This window comes from Mesoplodon densirostris, chromosome 9 (assembly GCF_025265405.1).
Source record: "Mesoplodon densirostris isolate mMesDen1 chromosome 9, mMesDen1 primary haplotype, whole genome shotgun sequence".
Taxonomy (NCBI): Eukaryota; Metazoa; Chordata; class Mammalia; order Artiodactyla; family Ziphiidae; genus Mesoplodon; species Mesoplodon densirostris.
In genome coordinates this window covers 14,653,953-14,680,827 of record NC_082669.1, presented here as the reverse complement: position 1 = coordinate 14,680,827, position 26,875 = coordinate 14,653,953, and the positions used below count along the sequence as shown (strand labels likewise).

General features: G+C 40.5%; 1 protein-coding gene across 1 annotated transcript in view; it reads right to left on the bottom strand.

Annotated features, from left to right (window-relative positions):
- The window catches only part of GSAP (gamma-secretase activating protein), a 91,536-nt gene extending 79,599 nt beyond the window's left edge, over window positions 1-11,937 (bottom strand). Inside the window, exons 1-2 of the mRNA XM_060107902.1 lie at window positions 11,784-11,937; window positions 973-1,049 (exon numbers count right to left, since the gene is read on the bottom strand). Coding sequence (XP_059963885.1) covers window positions 973-1,049; window positions 11,784-11,892 — 186 coding nt within the window. The 5' untranslated portion in view covers window positions 11,893-11,937. The remainder of the gene's footprint in view (window positions 1-972; window positions 1,050-11,783) is intronic.
- Between the last annotated feature and the right edge of the window lie 14,938 nt (window positions 11,938-26,875).

Here is a 26,875-nt window from a genome sequence, read left to right as displayed (position 1 = left end):
AAAATTAACTAGATGTTTATTAAATGTCATTGTTTAGGAAGTTACTAGTTTTAAAAGAAACCTGCAATAATTCAACCAGTATTAGCAACAAGCACTTAAAGGTAGCCTGCTGTGCATGTCAGAGAGGGACTGAACCTGTTTCTGCTGGTCAGATGGATCAAAGAGTGAAAGGGAATAAGAATGTACAGCTCAGTGAGTCTGGGGGACCCTGTCTCCTAGGACTGAGCATGGTGAAGGAGCGAATCTTTTTGTACTTCCATTTATTTCTGCAAGAGGATATATATAACGGTCACTGACAGTGGCTAGAACAAGTCCCTGATATTTTTATAAGTTAAACTTTTTGAATCGTACAACTCCTTTAATGCAGCATCCTCATAGATACAACTTAAAATAATTTTTTTAAGCAAAAAGAAAAAAAAGTACAGTAATACAACTGTGCAAAGCAAACTGACCACTGTTATTATTCTTCCACTTTTCACTACTATGGTAAAGTTATCTGTAAAGTTAAATTTTCTTTCCTTAGAACAATTAATATTGAAAACACACTGTCAAATAATAATACCTCAAAAGTCTGAGCATATATAAGTTTGAAAAGATGATGTACAGTAATAATATTTAATATTTTCTCAAAGATAAAAATTTAACATTAATTAGGTTTAAACATCTTTTACTTGGCATTTTTCCTGTAGAAAATAAACTGTTCATCTATTCAAAACATTTGAGCGGTGTGTCAGACACTGTGTAGCTTTTTATTTAAAAAAGAGAAAACATTTCATAAGACTGAATTTCAATTATCCTATTCAAGCTCACAAAATGAAAAGTCATATGTTAAAGATTAAATGCCAACAGGTCTTATTCACTACCCCTCAATAAGATACAGCATAAAACTCTGTAAAAAAAAGAAATGGTTAAAATGGTAAATTTTATGTTATGTATATTTTACCACAATTAAAAAAAAGAATATAGGCGTACCTTATAGGTATAAATAATATTTCCATTTCTTTCAACATTTAGTACACGTAAGCTCTCATAATTGTTTTCTAAAACACCTGAAACAATAATAGCAAGTTAATACTTAGCAGATGTTTAAAAACATATCTAACAAATACAATATTAGTGTGAAAAGCCAAATACAAAAGAATACTGATCATACCATTACATGGAGTTTAAAAACAAGCAAAGCTAATCTATCTTATTAGAGATCAGACTAGTAATGACCTTTAGGGAAGAGGAAAGGAGCAGTGATTAGGAAGTACCTCAAGGGAGCCTTGCTAATGGAAGTGTACACATTGGAAAAAACCAGCAGAATCTACTGAAGCTGAATATATATGGCTCAAAAATTGCCCTTGTACATATATCTCATAAGAAGTATACACATATTGTGGCAAATAACACATATGACATCTACAGCACTATGGTTCAGAGACTTCCTGGTGGCGCAGTGGTTAAGAATCCGCTTGCCAGTGTAGGGGACATGGGGTCCAGCCCTGGTCCGGGAAGATCCCACATGCCGCAGAGCAACTAAGCCCATGCACCACAACTACTGAGCCTGCGTTCTAGAGCCCATGAGCCAAAACTACTGAGCCCACGTGCTACAGCTACTGCAGCCCGCATGCCTAGAGCATGTGCTCCGCAACAGGAGAAGCCACCGCAGTGAGAAGCCCACACACCGCAAAGAAGAGTAGCCCCCGCTCGCTGCAATTAGAGAAAGCCTGCATATGGCAACAAAGACCCAAAGCAGCCAAAAATAAATAAATAAATATAGCACTATGGTTCATAATAGTCAAAACTGGAAACCCAAAATATCCATCAACGAATGAATAAATTGTGGTATATTCAAACAATGGAATATTATACACAATAAAAATGAATTAACTTGCTATAACATGCACCATAAATGAGTACAAGAACCCCACATACTCACCCCTCCCAAAAAAGGTACAAACTGTATGATTTAATTTACACACAAGTTTCAAAACCTGGCAAAAAGAATCTATTGCGCTAGATGAGTGATTGCTGGAAAGGAGTAGGAAGGAGACCTTTGGGGTTCTATTAATTTTCTCCTTCTGGCTCTGAGTGCTAGTTCCATGAGTGTGCCTCACTTTGTGAAAATTAACTGAGTTGTGCACTTGTGATTTGTGTACTTTTCTGTATGAAGGCCATATTTGACAAAAGATATAAAGATTTTTTTTTTTTTTTTTTTTTTTTTTTTTTTTTGCTGTACGCGGGCCTCTCACTGCTGTGGCCTCTCCCGTTGCGGAGCACAGGCTCCGGACACACAGGCTCCGCGGCCATGGCTCGCGGGCCCAGCCGCTCCGCGGCATGTGGGATCTTCCGGGATCGGGGCACGAACCCGTGTCCCCTGCATCGGCAGGCGGACTCTCAACCACTGCGCCACCATGGAAGCCCAGATATAAAGATTTTTTACACAAAACATTTAACTTGTAAGTTAACAGACCATCATTTTTCTTCTAAAATTTTAGGATATTCCTCCGATTTCTACAGTTAAAGGATTTAAACACTGGTTAGAAACAGCATTGATAATTATCATCATTAATTGGGAAGAAAAGTATATTTCCCCAATTTCCTTAAAATTAAATTGCTTAAACTTGACTCATTTCCCCCACACAAGAACAGTGTTATTAGATGTTAAAATATTATGTTGATTATGACAAATTCCAATATCCAGACAAAACATATGCAAAATATCCTATAAATCAGAGCAAATTTCAGTTTGTATTCCTGATGAAAAAGGAAAAATCAAGACACAAAATCAGGATATGGGCTTCCCTGGTGGCGCAGTGGTTGGGAGTCCGCCTGCCGACGCGGGGGACACGGGTTCGTGCCCTGGTCTGGGAAGATCCCACATGCCGCGGAGCGGCTGGGCCTGTGAGCCATGGCCACTGGGCCTGTGCGTCCGGAGCCTGTGCTCCGCAACGGGAGAGGTCACAACAGTGAGAGGCCCGCATACCACACACACAAAAAAAGAAATCAGGATAATTGGTGAGCTCAACCCGTGCACTGGAGCTGGGAGTGGAAAACATTTAGACATGGTTCACTGAGAACTTTGGAATCATCCTGAGATCTCTCTTGCCAACTCCTCACAAGAAGAAGCTGCCTGGCTCTTCAGGGGCCAGGGCAAAGAGGGGGGCAAGTGTTGCTTATATATGGGTATATACACTTTTCAATGTATACTGAGGTATCAGACACATCATTCTCAATATTAAAAAAATAAGAATAATCACTTGGTCTCTTAGGATAATAGTATGATTCAATCAGCTTACTGCTGAACAGCACTTCATAATTTACAGATTTCTCATTGCTATCTCAATCATACTGTGTAAGGTACTACAGGCCCATTGTATGGGTAAAACAACTGAGTTTCAATGAAGTTAAGATATTTGGCCAATATCATATATTGAAAAAGTGGCACAGACTAATTTCAAGCCTAGGAAAAGGTAAACAGAATGAACTAAGTTTCCTGTATCATACTCACAATGGGAAAACGGATAATTACTGAAAAATCCTTTAAGGTAGATTTTGCAGACATCTAAAGAGAATTTCACTGAGTTTCTTTTCATCCTGCACATGACTCAAAACTCCTGGAATGCAATGTGTCAATATTTTGAGAAGTTTTTTTTTTCTTTCAAGATTATAAGGATGCTGGAAGAGACCTTCTCAAAAGTACACTTAAAAGGTTTCAACTAAGAACTTCTTTACAAGAATCTTGCTAAGAAAATCCAATTTCCTTGCAAAAGCACAACTATTTCCAAATCACTAAAATATTAAGAGAAAAAAATTCTCGGGCTTCCCTGGTGGCGGGGTGGTTGGGGGTCCGCCTGCCGATGCAGGGGCCGCGGGTTCGTGCCCCGGTCTGGGAGGGTCCCACATGCCGCGGAGTGGCTGGGCCCGTGGGCTGTGGCCGCTGGGCCTGCGCGTCCGGAGCCTGTGCTCCGCAACAGGAGAGGCCACAACAGTGAGAGGCCCGCGTACCGCAAAAAAAAAAAAAAAAAAAAAAAATTCACCAACAAGTGCAGATTACAACACATGATATTTGCTTATTCCATTAAATCAATGGTTCTCAATGCTTGTGTTATGTTAGAATCATCAGGGGAGATTTTAAAAGAACATGGATGCCCAAGCCCTGCCCCAAATATCCTAATTTTTTGGAGCTGGTGAGGGGCTTACTCGCTGGTGTGTGTATTTTTAAGTTTCCCTTGTTATTCTAATGTGCAGCCAGGGCTGAGAAACAGTGAACTACGTATTTATAAATAATATACATTAAACAATATTCATTAGATAGCATAACTAGGACCTGCTTATAATGTAACCAGAGTAGAAAGAAATAATAAAAATAATGTCTTCATGGGTCTGTTAGGGAGTACGAATTGCAGTCTTAAATAATCCTGCAGTTAAGTACATGGTTCTCATCTGAAGGATATTTACATTTGACAAATTTAGCAATGTTGGTAAGCCAGAGACCAGTGTCTCACCACACACTATAAACCCATCAGCCCTTCCTCCCCAGATTAGTTGCTCATGTTTTAGACACACCCTTTTAAAAGACTTATTCAATAACCTCTTTGCTTATTCATTCTGACTCTTCTCCCACTAGTTCAACACTGGGAAGTCCAGAGGAGGAAGTTTAGCAATTTCAAATGAGGAAACGTGGTTTAAGTTAACAGTTCAGTGAAATCTGAGTTCATGAAGGAAAAATGTAGCATCCTGATAAATACTTGCATAAGTAAACCTACTAAAAAAACGGAGAGTAGGGCTTCCCTGGTGGCGCAGTGGTTGAGAGTCCGCTTGCTGATGCAGGGGACACAGGTTCGTGCCCCTGTACGGGAAGATCCCACATGCCGCGGAGCGGCTAGGCCCGTGAGCCATGGCCGCTAAGCCTGCGCATCCGGAGCCTGTGCTCCGCAACGGGAGAGGCCACAGCAGTGAGAGGCCCGCGTACCACAAAAAAACAAAACAAAACAAAAAAAAAAAAAACGGAGAGTACCTAGATATTAAAGGAGTTGGTGAGTCACAGCTCATGTAAAATTAAAGCTGGTTTGCCACCCCAGTGTCCACTGAAGCCCTATTTACAATAGCCAGGTCATGGAAGCAACCTAAATGCCCATCGACAGATGAATGGATAAAGAAGATGTGTACATATATACAATGGACTCTTACTCAGCCATAAAAAGGAACAAAACTGGGTCATTCGTAGAGATATGGATGGACCTAGAGGCTGTCATAGAGAGTGAAGTAAGTCAGAAAGAAAAAAACAAATATATATTAACGCATATATGTGGAATCTAGAAAAATGGTACAGATGAACCAGTTCACAAGGCAGAAATAGAGACACAGATGTAGAGAACAAACGTATGGACACCAACGGGGGAAAGCAGCAGTGGGGGTGGGGAGCTGGTGGTGGGATGAACTGGGAGATAGGGATTGACATATATACACTAATATGTATAAAATAGATAACTAATAAGAACCTGCTGTATTAAAAAAATAAAATTAAAAAAAAACCTATAAATATTTTCATTTATAGTTTCTATCTTTGATGTCATGCACAGAATTGTCTTTCCTACCCTGAGATTATATAAATGTTTGGTATATTTTTCTACAATTTTCGTTTTTATTTTTTAATTATATATTTGATCCAACTAAAATTTATTTATGTATGTATTTATACTCATACGTATATAGTATGAGATAACATTTGTCATTATATTTTGTTTACAAATGGTTACCCAGTTGTTCAAATGCCATTTATTGAATTATCTGTTTTTTTCTGAAATGCCACACTTATAATGTAGTAAACCCCTATGTATATTTCTGAACTACTTATTCCTGTTCCATTGACCTATCTACATATTATTAAGTCAATGCCACATTGCTTTGATTACAGCTTTATAATGCTTTTTAATGTTTGGTGGTCAAGTCCTCTGTGATCACTCTTCTTTCATGGCTATTCTCATCCTTTTATCTTTTCAAATAAACTTTAGGGTAAATTTGTAAAAAAAAAAAAAAAAAAAGCTGGTTTGCCAGATAACTCTCGTCCACTTCAATGTATTCTTTGCCAAACACGAGTGATTTCACTTTAAAAGAAGATGTCTGTCAAATATGTAAATTTGGTTTCCAACTGCTATGAGACAAAAATCAAATAAAAGTATTTCTTTTCTTTCCAATGACTATGGGGGTGGGGGGAGTCTCACAGCCTTATACAAAAATTTGAACTAGTTCCTAAAACAGAGATCAAGGAATGCTAAGATATAATTATCCTATGACATTTCTATTCTGTAAATAATTCACATAAATCCTCCTGCTCAACAGGACCAGATATTATAATTTCTAAACGTATGAAGTAAACATTATTATATGATTTATATTTCATATTCTGAATAAAATGAGAAAAATCAAGGATGGGGTGATTAGTTAAGCAATAAAGAGAGAGAAGATTTAGAAAAGGAGACTAGGAAGGTAGGGGAAGGAAAAGTGAAAAGGAAGGACAGTGGCGAGAGAAGAGTGAAACAATAAACAAAAACAATGTGACTAAGCCAATCCTCTGGCCCCCAAATCTGTCTGGGGGTATCTAGGAGGCAAAAATAAAAGCATTACTCTTGAGTCAGTTAACTGGTAAAATATATCACTTCCCTGGAAAAAATGAATAACTACAATATTTGAAAGATTAATCAATCTGGAACATTAATAAATTCTAATAAATTCATAAACCTAATACTAATTGAAGCAGGCAAGGAGATATAGGCAAGAAAACCTACATTATTTCTGGTCTTAAATATACATGACATTTAAACCTTAGAAAATTTACATACCGGAGACTTTTTCTTAGTTTCCTGAAGATATGATATATCCCAAGAGGGGATTAAGCATTAGATAGAAAAATTAATATATAAAATCTATTATATTGCTACATACCAGTAATAGTTAGAACCTATAATGTTTTTAAATGTGCTATTTATGAGAGCAACAAAAAATAATAAAAACCCAGGAATAAATCTGGCAAAAAACTTCATGGAGAAAATTCTAAGAGTTGTTAAGAATCATAAAGGGGCTCTAAATAAACAACAAGCTATACTTTATTCATAGTTGGGAAGATTTAATATTGTAAAGATGCCAACTCTCCCCAAGCTGATCTACAGAGTCAATGCAACTCAAATCAAAAATCCAACAGACTTTTTGGTGAAATCTAACTGGCTGATTCCAAAATATATATGTAAGAATAAGGAGCATAGAATAGCCAAGATGATCCTGAAGACGACTGATGTGAGAAGACTTACTCTACCAGTTATCAAGACTTAACAGAAAGATAGTTACTAAGATGTCTTCATCTAACATTGGCCAATGAACAAAATTAAAAGCCCAGAAAAGAGACTCACACACATATGGAAACTTGATGTGTGAAGGAAGTGGTTTTGCTGTCAGTGAGAAAAGGTAGGGTTATTTGGTTAGTGACACTAGAACTACTAGCTATTAACACAGAAAAACAATGCAATTTACAAAAGAATATTTTAACACCTGTAAGCTATAAATAATAACAAAACAAAATAATGTAACCACCACCCAGCTTAAAAATAGCAAATATCAGGACTACTTTTGAAGGTTCTGGTGTCCCCCTATTTGATTCCTACATCATATTACAAAAATAAATTCCAGATGAATTAAAAAGATAACAAAATTCAAAGAAAAAAGCTTTAAAGCTTTTAGAAGTTAATATAAAAATGTCTTCATGGCTTCTAAATTTCTTTAAAATATCCAAAAAGCACAAACCATAAAGGAAAAGACTATTAGACTACATTATAATCAAGAACCCTTGTTTATCAAAGGTAATCACAAACTGAAAAAAACAAGAGATTGACGGAAGATATCTGCAACACATATGATGAACAAAGGACTAGAATCCACAATGAAGAATGCCTTAAAATCAATATTTTAAAACCCCACAATAGACAAATGGACAAAAGGATGAACCGACATCCCACAGAAGGGGAAACTCAAATAGCCAGTACATATATAGAGATGTTCAACCTCAAACCACAATGAAGTAACGTTTACACCCACCAGTTTGACAAGAAATTTAAAATCTGGAAAAATCAAGAGCTTGTGAAGATAGAGTACCAAAAACATTTCTATACCACAAATGGGGTAGTTAATAAGTACAAGTACTTAAGAAAACAATTTGGCACTACCCAGGAAAAGTGAAGACATGCATAGCCTGTGACTCAGCAACTCTACTGTCAGACATCCATCCTAGAGAAACATGTAAAGTGTGCACCAGGTTAGTAAAAGCATAGACTGTTAACAGCAAACCCCAGAAACCTCCCAAATGTCACTGCTGGGATAAAGATAAGTAAGTTAGGTTCCCTAGGAAACACCCTGAGACAGTTTCGTATGCAGGGTATTTACTAGGGAGTGGAAACTAAAGTGGAATTAACACGTGTAGCAGGAAGGAGAAGGAAGCAGGACCAGCTGGGGAAGACGTCAAGTTACAATGAAGGCCCAGTGGCCTCAGATGACCTTGGGGTCCTCCACTGGGGAAGCTCTAGACCTGAAATGAATTGTCAGAGTTGTCCCATGGGAATTAAAATGCCCAGGTCTTCATACCCCACCTCACCCTCTCATTAAAGGAGGCCATACCTAAACTAAAGGGGCATAAAGCTGGGTGACGCAACCCTCTGCCGAGGCCATCCCTGAGGGGGCTGACAGCTGAGGGCTATCTGCTGCCCACACTTACAGCACCTGGGACAAGCCCTTCCTTGATAGGAAGATCTAAGCACTGCATCTCCATGTCCACCATAGTGTTGTATAGTCACACAAATGGAATACTATACAGCAGTGAAAATTAATGACCTACAGCAGTCCACATGGATAAATCTTACACTACTGAGAACAAAAAAAATGAAAAGAATACATACAGTGTTCTTTCATTGACTTAAAGTTCACAAACAAGCAAACTGAAATGATGTTTTGCTTAGGGAGATATACATATGGGTTAAAACTACAAATAGGATCAAAGAAATGTTAAAATATAAAAGTTTAAATGGTTGTAGGTAACAACTTACAGATGAGGGATACAGATAGAAACAGGATCAAATAGGGAGACAAAGAGCCTACAAAAGTCTTGATATTATTCTATTTTTAAGGTGGGTACACAGTTTTGCTTTTTTTTATTATTATTTATAGCTTAGATGTGTTAAAAAATATTCTTTTGTATAACTGTTTTAATTTTTTAAAGAACAAACGTTTTCTTCCTTTATTTCAGGAGAAATAATTTTCCCAAAGTTCAACCTAGAACAAGAAACACATGCAGTAACCAAATCTGGTCTCCTTACTTCTTAACCCCTTTTTGACTAAAATGCTATCATATATGCACTGAATTTCTGTCCTGGCTGACTTAGCCCCGCTCTGTGGCTATTTTGCCAGAAATATGTCATACATCAGGAGTACTACTTAACACCACTAAGAAATCTTCAGTTGTATTTGTTGATGTAAAAATATTAAGGCTTCAAATTTAGAGAGCAAGTGTGCAGAGAGGAGACTTTACAATGGTATAATTATTCATAATTTACATTTGAAAAGCCGAGACTTTGAAAGGAAAATAATTTGCACAAATGTGTGGAGTAATAGCTGTGCTAGAAATAAAATAGAATCCCACATTCCCCTGCCAGTGCTACAAATTACAGCAGCAGAATAATTAACTTGTGGTTTTTTTGAGCTACCACCCACTGGTGATTTTCAGAAATAACAATTTCTTTTAGTATAATAGGGCTAATATCTTGCCAAGGTGCTCCGCAGGAGCAAAATACTAGCAATATCAGAAAAATCTGGTATTTCTAGTAAGTTTAGTTTCTGAGGACCCAGGGGTATCTGCTGTTTGGTGAAATGTCAGCACACAAGTTTATATGTCTTCACAGATGAGTGAAAGACACAAGGAAGCCAAAATCTAACTGGCTCACACACAGCTTTTCAATCACAACACACATTACTGAAACATAAGACTGTGGCATTTCACACTTCATCTAACTTCTCATTTTCAGACACCTGCCACTTAGCTATATAAGGTGGAGGTCCAGAGGAAGGACTACTTTGTGGTGGAAAGCATAAACCTTCAAAAGCTCTTTAGACATTCAGGAGACTTTTAAAAAATTTCCCCCAAAAGTGAAGCTTTACTAATAATGACACTAGTCGTTTGTCAAACTCACTAGTCAAAGTGGAGCCTTGAGCTTGACAAACATGACTCCCTGTTTGGAACCAACAACCAACATGCCAAGACAAGGAACCCTACAAATATTCTGCTAAAGCCGTAGGATAAAACATTTTCTCCAGCGGTAAGGGGAAAGGAGTTGTAGATATGGGTAATTTGATGGACCTCTCGGAAAAATGCCCTACAGCAAGTCTAGTGTTTAAGGAAAACCAGAGGGGGAAAAAAAAGAGGTAAACACACTGAAGTGGCTAGCTCCTGTGCACAACTGGGATCCAGGGTATCGTTTCTTTGAACCTGCACCTAAGCCCTGAAGACGCAACATTATTTACAGCCAACGTTTCTTCTTGAAAAACAACCTGGGAAATCACAGAGTTCCCCTTCTTTAAAGTTTTGATTGATCAATGCTGGGAAGGCTCGAGAGTCACTTTCCACTCCCTTATCAAAATCAAAACAAAGGATTTTTGAGACAGATGGAAACCAAAGGCTCAACTGCCCAGAATGTATTCCAATTCTCCCTGAGGAAGCTGGGCAGGACACCCGAGGATCACTTAGTCTCACGCCTCTTGCTGGCCGGCACTGGTGGGCTCTGGGTTGGTGGTGACGGGCTTGATGCTTTGGAAAACAGTGGGCTCTCAGTTCATTGCTCACAGCCTGAAAGCAGACCCCTACCCTCTCGCACTTCACATCCGAAGTGGCATGTCCCCTAAATCACGGATACTGTTCACCCAGAAACACGTCTCACAAACGTGGGGACAAACTGTGCAGCTGTTAAGTATTTATATGGTGCTTTTCCTGGCGGCCATGATTCATCTTTTCTTTCTCATAACGCGAGAACTTCCAGGAGCCTCCAGTCTTGGTGGAACCCCTACCCGGGTGATGAATCTTTTTAGGCAGGTGAGATATGAATAAAGCATAAAGAACGACCCTCCCCCACCCCCTGCAGCCTTGTGCCGGAGGAGTTGCCGAGTCTGGGCAGCTGCTCCTCCACGCCCTGCTCTGATGAGATGATGCCGAGGGTACCACTAAGTGTCCCAGCCTTTCTACTGAAGGTGACTTACTGTGCGCAACCCTTAAGCCAAAAGCTCGAGGACTCGCTAGAAGAAGCAGTGACCACCTAGAGGGGTGGGATAGGGAGGGTGCGAGGGGATATCGGTATATATGTACACGTAGAGCTGATTCACTTTGTTATACAGCAGAAACTAACACACCATTGTAAGGCAGTTATACTCCAATAAAGATGTAAAAAAAAAAAAAAAAAAGCAGTGCAACTCCGCCACCGAGACCTTGCCCACCTTGCCGCGGGGGCTGTCCCTCCACCCTTCAGCCAGTGGCCCCGATGAAGGTGGCAAAGCCCAGACTCCAAAGAGGGGAAGGTCACCCCTTCAGCACCAACCTTCACAGGTTGGCAGGGGGCACAGGCTGCGCGTCTGGCGGTGCCCACCAACCACCCCGGCCCAGCCCGGGAACCACCTAGGTATGAAGGACTCCGACTCCCCCGCCTCCGCTGCCCCTGCCTGCCCCCTCCATCCAGCCCCCACCCCGCCCCGACGCACGCCTACAGCACCTGGGCCTCCGCCTCCGGCCCCAGCGGCCACTAACGCCGCCCGCTGTGCCCGCAGCCACGGGAGCACGTCCTTCCCGAGATCGAAGTCGGAGACCAGACGAAGAGCCATTGCCCGGACGCGGCCACCGGGCAGCTCTGGGGCCCTGCGCCGCGGGCATTCCCGGCCCTCCGCGCGCCACCGCGCCCCGCGCCCGCCCCTCCTTCCTCTCTCCCGCCCGCCGCTTTCGGTTCCGCCGCGGCCGAGGGGGAGAAGCCCCAGCACCGCCTCCTCCCGGCCCGGGCCGCGCCGCGCACGTGAGCCTCGAGCTGCGCACGCTGGGCCGGCCCGGGGGGATGGGGGGAGGGGGAGCGACGAGGGCGCGGGGCCCAGACCTAGCCCGGCCGCGAACCCTGGGCTTGCACCCTCGCGGCGGAGGACAGAGAGGGAGGGAGGCTTTGTTTTTTAAAGAGGCGTGGAGATGTTGCTGGGCCAGTGGTTTCCAAACTATGCTGCATATGACATGTGCGTGCTGGGCGTTTTGGGGTTTGTTTGTTTGTTTTTCAATCCCCAGGTGAGTCCACTGTGCAGCAAACTTTAGAAACCAGTTGGCTAGAGAGAGGTATTACTAGCTGGGTCACCTGAGAAGGTTCAAGGGCATCACCGGGGCAGAAGCAGGCGGTGGCTTGGGCCTATTGAACCCAATTTCAGAGTGGTGGTATTTTATTAGTAGTGCTTAAGTAGAAAGTAGCAGCGAGGTGTATGTGAGATGATTCTGTTTTAACAGAGATTCGGAGACACTGCAAAGGGTCCATCAGCTCAACACAAACAGGTCTTCTGCCTATTTACGGGGCTCCCTACACTGGCTGCAACGAAGCTGAATTGTTGAAGATTTCCTCTGCCCTTAGTCTTTTAAAACTGCTCTCCTTCCAGGGGTACCTGTGGTGTGGGGCACCATCTCATCCCCAAACCTATAAAGAAGTCCAGTGTTTTCTTAATCTTGCCACTCAGGTTTCTTTTCATTAGAGTGTACCATCAGTATTGCTTGCTGTACCTTTGGCACTGCAGATCCAGTCCATCCTGAACATCAATGCCAAGTTATTACTCTCCATATAACAAAGCTGTCCTCATGGCCCCGTGCAGAAGACTTTGAGTAACAGCCGACTGCAGGATAAAGTGCCTATACTTTACCTGACCCTTCCAGCCTTTTCACCTAGACCTTCGGCTCCAAGTTGGCCTGATTCCAGAACCCTCTGATTCCACCCACTTGCCTCCGAAAAATATCACCAGACCCTTCCAATCTGGATCCACAAATCTTTCTCACAGCTTCAGCCCCTAGCGACCTTCCTAACCCTGAACTTCTAGACAGGTGTTGCTAGTACACCTCATTTGACAATCAAATACTGCATGGAGCCGAGAATTGAATCTTGAGTCTTGCACACCCCTCTGCAGTGGCTAACAGAGCAGCCAGAAGGTGCTCCACTGTTACTGAAGAGTGAGTCAATACAGTAATGGACTAAGGGGTGCTTTGTCACATGTTTGTCAAAGTGAGGGTCTGAAAACTACCCTCTGTTTTACAATGCAGACTCCTAGGCTCTAGTCTAGACCTGGGCAAGCACAGAAATGTGCATTTCAGTCAGAGCCTCAGGTGATTCTTAAGCTCGCTAAGATTTGAAAACTTCTCTAAATAAAGGTAAAAGAAACTCTTGATTTCGCCCTACAGACACATTTCTCCAGCTGCGGTGGTAGATGATTTCAGGTAGCTCTCCACTACTCATCACCATATTTGTAGGAAAATCATCCTACCTGTAAAGTGCATGAAGCTTTAACAGAAATGCTTACTGAGGCTGCTGATACTGCTAGTGCAAAGAAGGGTGGCCACTGAAATAATGGGGAGATACTACAACGAATCTTTCATACCAAATGGAGCTGGTTGCCTTTGTCATATAGAAACGTCTTCACTTTCCTATTTTAACAATTAAGTTTCTGTTGATTTTTCTCTCAGTTAACCTCTATTTTTACCAAGCAAGACTGATTTTATAGTCTTCATCAAGCAGTGATTATATAAAAATTCCCTTCAAAATAAATTTAAGTAAAAAAGAACATAGAGAAGGTGAGAAATAATAACTAAGATACCAGAAAGACATGGCCAAAGCCATGAAGGTAGTATATGAATGGCTGAGCTTTGGAGATAATTCACTAAGGAAAAGACTGGTGAATGGTGACTTACTGGTTTACAATTTGTGAAAGATTAACAGAAAAAGAATGCTGATGGATTATCCTTGAACTCTAAAGAAGGCAGAACTGGAAACTGTCCTATATTCTTTAGTTTAAAAGCTGCTTCACTGATGGATGTGTCAGCTTGACTGTGGTAATCATTTCACCATGTATATTTATATCAAATCATCACATTATACACTTTAAATATTTGCCTTAAAAAAGGGAAAAGAAAAGAAAGCTGCCTCAGAATCGTTAAGCACTGGAACTGGCTTTTTTATTTTTTTGCAGTACACGGGCCTCTCACTGCTGTGGCCTCTCCCGTTGTGGAGCACAGGCTCCGGATGCGCAGGCTCAGCGGCCATGGCTCACGGGCCTAGCCACTCCGCGGCATGTGGGATCTTCCCGGAGCGGGGCACGAACCCGTGTCCCCTGCATCGGCAGGCGGACTCTCAACCACTGTGCCACCAGGGAAGCCTGGAACTGGCTTTTGAATAGAATAGAAATATTTCTATTTCTTAGGGATTTTAAGAATTAACCATCATCTTCCTTAATATCATAGCATAGCATAGAGTTGGAGACCTAAAGATTTTATAATCAAGACCTTTATTTTAGAGATGAGGGCACAGGCTCAAAATGGTGAAATGAATGTCTGGTATAAAGTAGCAAAGCTAGTTAACCACGATGTTGGGATCAGAACACAGGTCTCTTGCTACTGGTGTTTGTGTTGATTATGTCCAGTGAACTGACTTAGAAGACTCAAATTACCTTACAGCCTGAGGATTCTGAGTTATCCAAATACCACACCCCGACTGGAGTAGAATTCTGGGACCACAGTGAGAAATCACAGAACTTGAATCACATGGTTTCCTCAAAATAGTCTAAGTTCTTTGTAATTTCATCTTGAGTTTTAAAGTTGAAGGAAACTAAAGGAATTGGAAATGTGGGTTGAATGAATCATTTGTAAATGAAAATAGTTAATCTAATAGAGATGTTAAAATGAAAAGTTCCACTCGGTTCTCCTAACCAAGAAAGAACGTCTGGAAGTGGGAAACTATACAAGTTGATTCTGAAGGAGTTAGAAAATGGCCTATTTAAGAAACCTAGTCCAAAATTCTAAAACTGCAAGGAATCTAAGGAAAGGACTAACAAAATCAATACTAGGTTTGAAATTGGCATTCAGTGGAGCAATAAATATGCTAAAAGAACATTTTTATTAATAAACTCATGTGGTTGAAATTAAGTAGAAGTGAATCAACTAAAAACCAAACCTTGCATTTTGGAGGCTAATCCTTTGAAAGCACAGCTGAGAATGTTTTTTCCTTAAAATTAATAGAGGTTACCAGAAAACCCATTAGAATCTAAATAGTGCATGACTAAGGTTCCTCTGAACTTTCTAGGAAATAATAATTGAAGTTTTGTAACTAAGATGCTAAAGCACTTACAATGAGGTGACTTCTTATGTAGGTATTAAGAATGCTGCTTCCCTCCAGTAATCTATTTCTAGCAGATATATTTAATATGTTTTTAAGTAAATATCTAAGGTGGTGATCATTATGACACCCCCCATCCATTTGCCCCCAGTCAGGTGTTAACAGTTCCTCTTGCCAGTGACTGATTGGGAATGGGCATGTGCATCGGTCAGGATTAGGTTCGCCAGAAGTTATTGAAAACCCAAATTAACAATGAATTGAACACACAGCTTTTATGTTCTCACCTATCTGGAGGTAGGTATTCCAGTGCTTGTAAGGGCAGGTCTCTGAAATCAGGAATCCAGGCTTCTTCCAGCTTTTTCTTCTATCAGCTCTTTGAGTATATCCTTGTCCTCATGGTCTAAGGTGACTGTGAAAGCTTCAACCATCTTGTCTGCATTACAAAAGTCAAAATGGAAGAAGGGAGGTAAAAGAGGATGCTGCCGTCCTTTTAAGAATACTTCCCACAGGGCTTCCCTGGTGGCGCAGTGGTTGAGAGTCTGCCTGCCAATGCAGGGGACACGGGTTCGAGCCCTGGTCTGGGAAGATCCCACATGCCGTGGAGCAACTAGGCCCGTCCGCCACAACTACTGAGCCTGCGCATCTGGAGCTTGTGCTCCACAACAAGAGAGGCCACGATAGTGAGAGGCCCGCGCACCGCGACGAAGAGTGGCCCCCGCTCGCCACAACTGGAGAAAGCCCACGCACAGAAACAAAGACCCAACACAGCCATAAATAAATAAATAAATAAATAAATAAATAAAATTTTTTAAAAAAGGGTGTTACTAGCTGAACCCATGTAGAGACTTTAAAAAAAAAAAAAAAAGAATACTTCCCACAGGTTCTACATAACATTTTTACTTAAACTTACAAGGAAATAACTTACAAGGAGTCTTTTAAATGACTAGTCATATGCCCAGATAAAAACCGGGATAATATTACTAAAGAAAGTGGGGAGAACCGATGCTAGAGGCCTCTATCATGGCATGAAGTCCAATTCTGGACAATGGGTTGTAAGGAAACCTCTACTCTGGTATTTCTGGGAAAGATTTCTCTATTCCTAAAAAAAGGAGATATGGGAAAAGAAGGTCCTTTTCAGCCTTTATATATTTCAAGGGCTGGATATGATTGCTGGAACTTCACCAAACCTGCTACCAGTCTGAAGAGGGAGTCAACAGATGGAAGTGGGCGGAGCCCAGAGAACTGCAGAGAAAGGGGGCCTTGGCCTGTCATTCTTGAAGCCAGCCCTACCTCTGGCCTTTTTGATATTAGAGATAACAAACTTCCCTGCTGTTTAAACAAAACTGAGCCAGACTTTTATTGTACTTGAGGCCAAGGCTCTCCATTTTAAAGGCCTATCATTTCAGAAGTTTGGTAACTTCCACCAAAGAGTGCTCCGATCATAACAGGTTTTGAACACATTAGGGCACATTGCCCTATATTTTTGTATTGTTCTTATTAACATAAAATGAAATAATGTTAAAGGAGTAGGCTTGGGGGAAAAAACCCAGATGAGCAAAAAAGTTAATTCCAGATCCCTGATAACTTAAGAACCTTTGGATCAGATCACACTTGAAACTCGTTCTATCAGCAGACTTTTTTAATCACATGAGCCAACAAATTTCCTTTATTATGTAAGCCAGTTTGGATTGGATTCTCAGTTATTTCTGCTCAAAGCACCCCAAGTTGGGGATTCTCGAACTTTAATGAGCACACAAATCACCTGAGGATCTTGGTAAACTGAAGATTCTGATTCAGCAGGCTGGGGTATACATTTTAACAGGCTCCCAGGTGATGCCAATGCTGGTGGTCCACAAATGACACTTTGAATAGCAAAGTTCTGCTACCTTATGCAAGGATCTTTCCACCTGTATATTGCTACCTTACTTTCACCACAGAGAGGGCCAGGTGGGGTAGGCTTGGATGGGTTAGCTGTGGAGATACCCCAGAGAGAAGGTCCAGAGAGAAGTCTAAAATGGGGGTAAGTACTGAGTCCATAAGTTAGAACAAGACCATGGGCCACAAGTTCTGGTAGCAGACCACAGAAAATCAGAAACTGAAGGGAGGAGATTTAAGGAAAATAAAAAGGATCTTAGCCCAGGACTTCTAGAAAGCAGAGCCTGGACAAAGATTAAAGTGCTAACACTTTATAAAGAGGAATGCAAACACAGGCAAGAAAAGAGGTAAAGCAAGGCAGTGAATCATAATCTGCATTTTAACAAGAACCCTGAGTGATTCATATGCATGTTAAAGTTTGAGAAGCAATGTTCTAGCTACCATATGCTTTAAATAAGAGTTGTTTTCTTTCTTTGTTTGTGACTGAGTTATTGAGTTCCAAGCCTGTGTTGATTTGGTGCAGAGTAGAGATTTCACTCCAAGATGCAGGAGACAACGGGAGAGTACAAGAGTCTTCCAAAATACACCTACTCTGTGCACATCACAACACAGTGACCCTAAAAATAGAGGGGTTTCCTTCTTTATCTGTGTTCAAACTTTTCAGTGTTTTACTTAATGCGGCTTCAGCAATAATATTAGAGATACACACAATAGGAAATGAAAAACGATGTGGCCTTTCTGGAGAATTTTAAAAAATACACAAGATGTTCAAGGTGGATCATTCATATGTCCCTAAATCATCATTTCCAAGTTCTGTTATGATAGGATGTTTTTGCAGTCATTTTGAAATTCTGTCCTAAAAATGAAAGTGAAGCACATTGACATCCAACACACTTTCTCCATCTAAGAAAGGAATCTTATTTGGATATGTTTAAAAATAGACAAAAGATATAGTCCTATTTCTTACCAGTTACAAATGGAATTCTAAAGACTGTCTCAACTGTTAACAATAGTTATCTCTGGGAAATGCAACTAGATGAAGGTTTTTTTTAAAACCTTAGCCATATATTATTTTTTTTAATTTTGAAAACTAGCTTAAATTTTTAGAAATTTTTTATCTTCACTCTGATTTTGTTAATAAAATTATTGTTCAAGCTTTAAGGAACATCTTGCTGACAATTTGTGGCAATTTTTGTCCCGTGTGTAGTTGTAGTTGGCTGTATGCTTAGGGACGTCGTATATTGTTTTTACATGTTTTCTTGGAGAGCTGACACTGTTTAGCAGCAGTGATTGATAGCATAACTGTTTAAATATGCTTTCTTATCATTTACAATGTTAGTGTGAGAGCACTCTCTCTGCAGTTTGTTGAAAAGAAGACTGACATAGATCTTTTAAGGAAATGTCCTAGAGAATAATAGCCCTATGATTAGAAGGGAGATAAAGGGCTGACATTTAACAAGACGGGCTAGACAACATTTTGAATCCATTCTAAAGGAATTATACCTGATTTAATCAGGGCATAGGGAAGAATTGGGGTGAAACGTTCAGAAAGGTGCTAAACATTTCTGACACCAAGAATGCTTCCCCAAGTTCCTTTTAAAGTTTAGCAGACGAGTAAATATTAACTGTGTCGAATTACTCTATCTCAAATAGGAAGAATAATGGGGTGTACAAAAATATGAAAAGAGGGACTTCCCGGGTGGCGCAGTGGTTAAGAATCCGCCTGCCAATGCAGGGGACGTGTGCTCGATCCCTGGTCTGGGAAGATCCCACGTGCCGCGGAGCAACTAAGCCCGTGCGCCACAACTACTGAGCCTGTGCTCTAGAGCCCGAGAGCCACAACTACTGAAGCCTGCGCGCCTAGAGCCCGTGCTCCGCAACAAAGAGAAGCCATTGCAGTGAGAAGCCCACGCACAGCAACGAAGACCCAACACAACCAAAAATAAAGACATACATACATACATTTATAAAAAAATATGAAAAGATCATCAAAGAAGTTTATAATCATGAGAAAGTTGGGTGGCCATCTCTAATTCCTGGATTTTGGTATTACTTGTAATGACCAGGAGGGGAAAATGTTGTTATATTCTATCTCAGTCAGAAAGCACTCCATTTTGCAGTGGCTTCTTAGAGTTTTCTCATGTCAACTATCATCTTAACAGAAACAGTCGGCTTACTTGTGAGTTATTTAAACATAGATGTTGTTTTCCCCTTTCTCCTTCTCCTTCCTCCTTTTCTCCCCTTATTCTCTCCCTTCCTCCTTCACCGCCCGTTTCCTTTCTGTTCCCAAACAATTCCATCCTGAAACCATCAGGGGGGACACAACATCTGTACAGCTAGGGTTGAGGGCAGGATGTTGGCAAAATGTGTACTTCAGAGCCCAAGCAGGGTGAAGAGGGTGTTCGGGGGGGGGGGTCACCTAGCATGAGGTGTCGGAAGCCAATCAAGGGGAGCTGAGCAGGTAGGCAGCGTGGTTGTTCAGTATAGGGTATCAGATTGCTAGTGGCTTGCGGGGGGGGGGGCATCTGCACAGGGGTGGGAACAGAGATGGAAAATTGGCTATTTACATGTGGACTGATCAGTTAAGTAAATATATTAAGAATAATGTGAGTCAGGTTTCTCACTGGCAGGCTAGGGTGTCACAAGAAAAGAGAAAAAGGCTAAAGTGAACTCTGTAGTGTTGGACTGGACTTGGAAGTATTGGTGTACACTTATAGTTTTCATTAGAGAGACGATGATAGATAGATAGAAATGTAGATGTAACGTAAATGGATGTATGTGTGTATGCATATACACAAATTCTGTCCATTGAAAGCCTGGGAGCAGCAATACCCCCGATATCAGTTAAACTGCCTGGCATGAGAAAGAACAAGATGAGCCTGAAACATCTCCTAGTGCCAGAAAGCAAGAATGTGCTTCAAGAATGACAGCGAGGGCTTCCCTGGTGGCGCAGTGGTTGAGAGTCTGCCTGCCGATGCAGGGGACGCGGGTTCATGCCCCGGTCCGGGAAGATCCCACATGCCGCGGAGCAGCTGGGCCCGTGAGCCATGGCTGCTGAGCCTGTGCTCCGCAACGGGAGAGGCCACAGCAGTGAGAGGCCCGCGTACCGCAAAAAAAAAAAAAAAAAAAAAAAAAAGAATGATGACGACATGTCAGGTCATAGCTGCCAGTGTGAAGGGGGCCCCCACTGGCCAAGTCTGGGACAATCTGAGCATCAAAATGAACAATGATAATAAAGGATTGTGAAAAGATAAAAGATTGTTAAAAGATAAAAGGCACATTAAAATTTTAAGAGTTTATCTGAACAAAAATCCATTTGAAATTGGGCAACGCCAAACTAAAAGTGGTTAAGGGCACTCCACTAGGGAAAAAACCTTATAGAGGAGATGCAGAAGTAACATAAGGAAATTATTGATTGGCTCTAGCTTCGAACCTAGTTGGCTATTTGTGATTGGTTGTCCTTAGGTTTTGATTTCATAATCTTGAGGCATTTACAGGCTTAGATTCTGGTTTGCTTACACAGGCTGCCACAGCATTAGATCCGCCTCAGTCTAATGGCCTCCCTGTTTAATTAATATAACAAATCTATTAAATAAAACAGAAAACCATGGAAATACACACACATATAATACACATATAGAAAGTCTGATGCAGAAGAGGATGTCTAGCTAGTTTCCAAGTACCACCCCACAAAATACACATTAAGCCTCAAATATATCACCTAAATCAAGGGATCAAACTCAACAACAACAGTAATGACACAAACAGAAATTATAGGATAAAATCACTACCCCAAAATGATAACCTCATAGACTTAGAGAACGAACTTATGGTTACCAGGGGGGGAAGGGTAGGGGGAATGGATAGTTGCGGAGTTTGGGATCAACATGTACCCACCGCTATATTTAAAACGGATAACCAACAAGGACTTGCTGTATAGCACAGAAAATTCTGCTCAATGTTATGTGGCAGCCTGAATGGGAGGGGAGTTTGGGGGAGAATTGATACATGTATATAGATGGCTGAGTCCCTGTGCTGTGCACCTGAAACTATCACAACATTGTTAATCAGCTCTACTTCAATGTAAAACAAAAAGTTAAACAAAATGACAGCCTTAATCTAATCATGAGGAAACATGAGACAAACCCAATTGAAGAACGGTCTACAAAATAACTGGACTGTTATCTTTGAAAGTGTCAAGGTCATGAAAAACACTGGAAGACTGAGAAACTGTTCCAGACAGAAGGAGGCTGATGAAACATGACAGCTAAATGCTGCATATGATCATGACCTGGATACTTTGCTATAAAATTCATTATTGGGTGTAAATGCTGGAGAGGGTGTGGAGAAAAGGGAACCCTCCTATGCTGTTGGTGGGAATGTAAATTGGTGCAGCCACTATGGAAAAGTCTGGAGGTTCCTTAAAAAACTAAATATAGAGTTATTATATGATCCAGCAATCCCACTCCTGGGCATATATTTGGAAAAGATGAAAACTTTATTTTGAAAAGACACATGCACCCCAATGCTCATAGCAGCACTATTTACAATAGCCAAGACATGGAAGTAACCTAAGAGTTCATGGACATATGAATGGATTAAAGAAGATGTGGTAAATATATACAATGGAATATCACTCAGCCATAAAAAAGAAATGAAATAATGCCATTTGCAGCAACATGCATGGACCTAGAGATTATCATAATAAGTAAGTCAGACATAGAAAGACAAATACCATAGGATATCACTTATATGTGGAATCTTAAAAAAAGTGATATAGAGACTTCCCTGGTGGTCCAGCAGTTAAGACTCCCCACTCCCAATGCAGGAGGCCCAGGTTTGATCCCTGGTCGGGGAACTAGATCCCGCATGCATGCCACAACTAAGAAGTCCACATGCTGCAACAAAGATCCTGTGTGCTGCAACTAAGACTCAGTGCAGCCAAAAATAAATACTAAATAAAATTTTTAAAATAAATAAATAAAGTGATACAAATGAACTTATCTACAAAACAGAAATACAGACTCACAGAAAACAAACTTATGGTTACCAAAGGGGAAGTAGGGGGAGGGATAAATTAGGAGTTTGGGATTAACAGATACACACTACTACATATACAATAGATAAACAGCAAGGACCTACTGAATAGCACAGGGAAGTATAATCAATATTTTGTAACAAGCTATGATGGAAAAGAATCTGTAAAACTATAGATATATATACATGTAAGTATAACTGACTCACTTTGCTGTACTCCTGCAACTAACACAACATTGTAAATCAACTATACTTCAATAAAATAATAATAATAAAGTTAATTATTGGGTCAACACAATAAACTTGAACAGGTCTGAGAATTAGGCAGTAGTGACATTTCAAGGTTAATTTCCTAATTTTGATTGTTGTACTATTGTTATGTAGGAGAATGTTCTTGTTTGTAGAAAATACATACTAAAGTATTTGGAAATAATGGGACATCATATCAGCAATTACTCTCAAATGGTTCAGAAAAAAATTATTTTGGTGAAACTCCCAACTTTTCTGTAAGTTTGTGATTGTTTCAAGATGAAAAATATTTTTAAAAGCATAAATGTTATCAGAATGATTGGTTTTTCTAAAGTCTTACTAATTTTTTTTCCATAGAAGGAAATACCATCTCCTGTTGTCTTAAGAGCGAAATTTAAATAGTGACATGAGTGGGTTTGATTTAAAACAGTGAATTATCAGAAGATGCACAGGTTTTTAATTAGATTGCATTTACAGAAATGCAAAGAAAATTACTAAGTAGTCTTGTGCTCTATGAAGTGAATTCTCCAAAACCAGCTAAAAAGAAACCATAGTCAAATAAAAGGAGAAGTATGATGGAAAATTATATTTTCACCTCTTACATGACTATCTTTTTTTCCTTTATAGGAATCTTCCATTAACTGCTCTCAGGAAAAAAAAAAAATTGCCAAAATTAAACTTTTTTTTTCAGAGCAATCAGATGACTATTTCATCGGGAAATTTATGTCATAAATAAATATATAAAAGGAGTAAATAATATATACTACAGATACATTTTCATTAAAAAATGCACACATTGAATTTAATGAACAGCACTTATCCATTTAAAAAGAAATGTATAACAGATATCTGTGTGTGCAGCAGATTTTTAATGTCCCACTGCCATGTGTTCTGTACATAGGTTTTTGTTTTCCTTTCAGATTTCTAAACACAGTGGAAACCACGAGAGAGAATATCTGAAGCAATTCATTAAAATCTTGGCAGCCGCACCCTCAGCTCCTGCTTCCCTGAAAGCTGCCTTTACTGAAGCTGCAATTCCGTCCACAGAAGACTATTGTCACTGCCTTCGGAGGGGCAATTCCTGGAGGAACCACTTCAGCCAATCTAGACTCTTGAATAAACAAAACTATGTAAATAAACTGCCATCTCGAAAGCGGTGGGTTAGTGTGCTCTTTTGAATGTTCCTGGGAAAATAAATTTGATTAAAATGAAATATTTTTGCTGTACGATGTGATGCTCCAATTAAGTTGATTCTGGTGTCTCTCCAAGTGTCAGTTGTATGGGGAAGGGAAATGACAGGCTGTCCCTCAGCTGCTGAATCAGACGAACCTCTTTTCTTGGACAAGATTTTACAGTGAAAATATGTTGTAGGTGATCTAAAATGAAATAATTTCTCCTTGCCAAGAACTTCGCATTTTCTGCCTTTTTCACCTGTTTGTGGTTCTGGTTTTGTTTTTTTTTTTCAGTTACTCTCCCCTCCACTGGGCTTTGGTAATTAGGGCTGGGAATTTCCTGATTCCAGTGTTCCATGGTAGCCTTTTCCCTCCCTCCAGTTTCCTCCCAGTGGCCTATCTTTGGTGTCTTTGTTCTCAGAACAAAATAGTCCCTGAAAGCATTCATCAAAGTTTTATGAATACACAGACTCATTAACTACTTGAAGATCTTCTTCATTTAAGTAGCTTTTTTTTTTTTTTTTTTTTTTTTACTTTCTTGGCTGCGTTGGGTCTTCATTGCTGATGCGGGCTTTCTCTAGTTGCGGTGAGCAGGGGCTACTCTTTGTTGTGGTGAGTGGGCTTCTAATTGCAGTGACTTCCCTTATTGCAGAGCACCGGCTGTAGGTGCGCGGGCTTCAGTAGTTGCAGCACGCAGGCTCAGTAGCTATGGCATGCGGGCCCTAGAGCGTGGGCTTCAGTAGCTGTGCCAAGAGGGCTCTAGAGCACAGGCTCAGTAGTTGTGGCCCACAGGCTTAGTTGCTCTGTGACATGTGGGATCTTCCTGGACCAGGGATCAAACCCGCGTCCCCTGCATTGGCAGGCAGATTCTTAACCACTGCGCCACCAGGGAAGCGCCACCAGGGAAGTCCCTAAGTAGCTTCTTTTTAAATTTTGGTGATGGTTTATTTTTTATTTATCTTACCATGAATCGCAATAGACAAATGAAACATGACTTGAGGCATAGAAAAAAATCCATATCATAGAAAATCTTTCTGAAAAAGATTTTACTGTACCAAAAAAAAAAAGAAAAAAAAAGGAAGCCTCTGAACCATTCTCTGCATACATGCCAATAATACAAACTACTTCAGAGAAATAGAAACAAGCCTAGCGCTTTCAAGAGGATCCAAGCAGTTAATCACCAAAATGACTATGCCTCAGTCCTCTTAAAAATCCCTGTTATTTACTGAAAATAATTTAATAGGTGGAAGTAGTGAGATTTGTAGGTAATTTTTGAAAGATGTTTATTGAGGGTTCCATGAACGTTCCCCCTTATGTTCATTTAATTTTTTGAAATATTTAATTTAAAGCCTCTTCATTCTCAAAAATCCAAACTTTTTCCAAATTTTGAGCTTACCTCCTCTGATGAAGAATTTTTCTTTAAAAAGATGATCTGTATCTATGTCGTTATACTCCAGGCTGGTCTCTAGGCGTTGACTGGAAGAGAGACTAGAGACAAATATAAGCCAATGGGAAAGAGGTATCTCTCTGTCCTGTGTGGAATCAGAACACCATCAGAATGCTTGGTACTAAAGGCAGCCTGAAGCCTGTAATGTGCCACCTTTCCCCTTAGGGCCTCCTAATCTGTGTCCAGCTTTCCAAACGTCCACCTAATCTGTGTCCACCCCTGGGAGCAGATAGTACAGTTCCCAGCCAGGGCGTTCTCTGATAGTATCAAAACCTCGCAGCTTAAGAAAAAGCTTGATATCTACACCAGGTTGGCCAAACGCTCAGCTGAGTCTCAAGAGGGTGAAGAATTTCAGGTATTAAAAAAAAAAAAAAAGCAAAGCAAAAGGGTGACCTACTCAGTACTCGACTGAGAGTTAAGAAGCCTAAATTCTTGTTACAGGCCTAGCAAGAGGTGGCTCTGTGACCTTGGGCAAGTCACTCAAACTTCCTGGACTTGGTTCTCTTATCTGTAAAATAAAAGAAGTTGGACTATGATTCCCAAAGTCCCTTTTTATAAACAGTTCTATGATTCTTAACTGTAGCAGCAATAAGATAACCTAAAACAGATATCCACACATCAACCTCTGTCACCAAGTACATACGTGGAGAGAGGCTTAGGAGAAATAGTGCAACTCTAGTAACCAAGGAAACACGAAAATTTTAACAGTGAAATATACCCTGTATAGTCAGATAAGACACATCCTACAAAGCCGATCAGGAAAATGGAATTGAGGACTAATGAATATAGGGAGTTTTAAAAAACAGTTCACTTCTACTCCCCAATTCCCCCTGAAAAGGCAAACTGTAGGTTTACCCACAGACTACTGGATAAGTGCCTGAGAGTTCTTTGGGGGTAGTTAATCCCTTCTAAGATTCAAGCACTGTTGCTAATTTTTGCTTTAAAATGCTTTTGTCTAAAAGAAAAAAAAAAAGAAAAAAGAAAGTCTTTGTCAAGGTTCCTTTTGGTGTTAGAAAAATCCTAACTCCCTGTGGACTGATGATATGGAATCCAACCGTGCTGTCCTGTCCTTCAGTCAGAAGTCAGCAGTGTATTCTGTGAATAATCATCTCATTAAAAAATATATATTGAGTAAATAAAGACCCAGATGCCTCAGATGGCTGAGTCCACTCAGTTTCCTCTTTCTCTTTCATATATTTCCATATTAATTTTAAGCCATAGGTGAAAATTAAAGCCTGCTCTCTCCCAGTCTCTCTTTGATGTTGCAAAGATGAAAGGCTTCCTAAGGGAAGGTTTCTTGAAAGGAATACTGATGCCAAGTATGACTGGTCCCCGGAATCTGACTGCTAAGACTGTGTGAGGACTTAAGTGCTCTGTGGGCCTCAGGAAGCTAGCCACACTGCCAGGCACTCTCCACCAAAGCCTGGGGTGGGGATGGGGCTCCCTTTTGGGAGCTGGGTCACCAAGAGCTGAACTTGGAACATACATCAGAGTTATATCCTGTTTAAGTGAAAGACAAGTTCTATTTCCAGAAGTTGCTTTTTGTCTGAGGAGAGGGAGAAGGAAGTGGGGTTGGATACTAGATAGCTATGGTTAGCTAACGTGCACATGGCCCCTTGGAATGAGACTCTTGCAGGTGAACGGGTGAGGTGGGGGACTGGCCTGGGCATCCTCCCTCTCTGAGC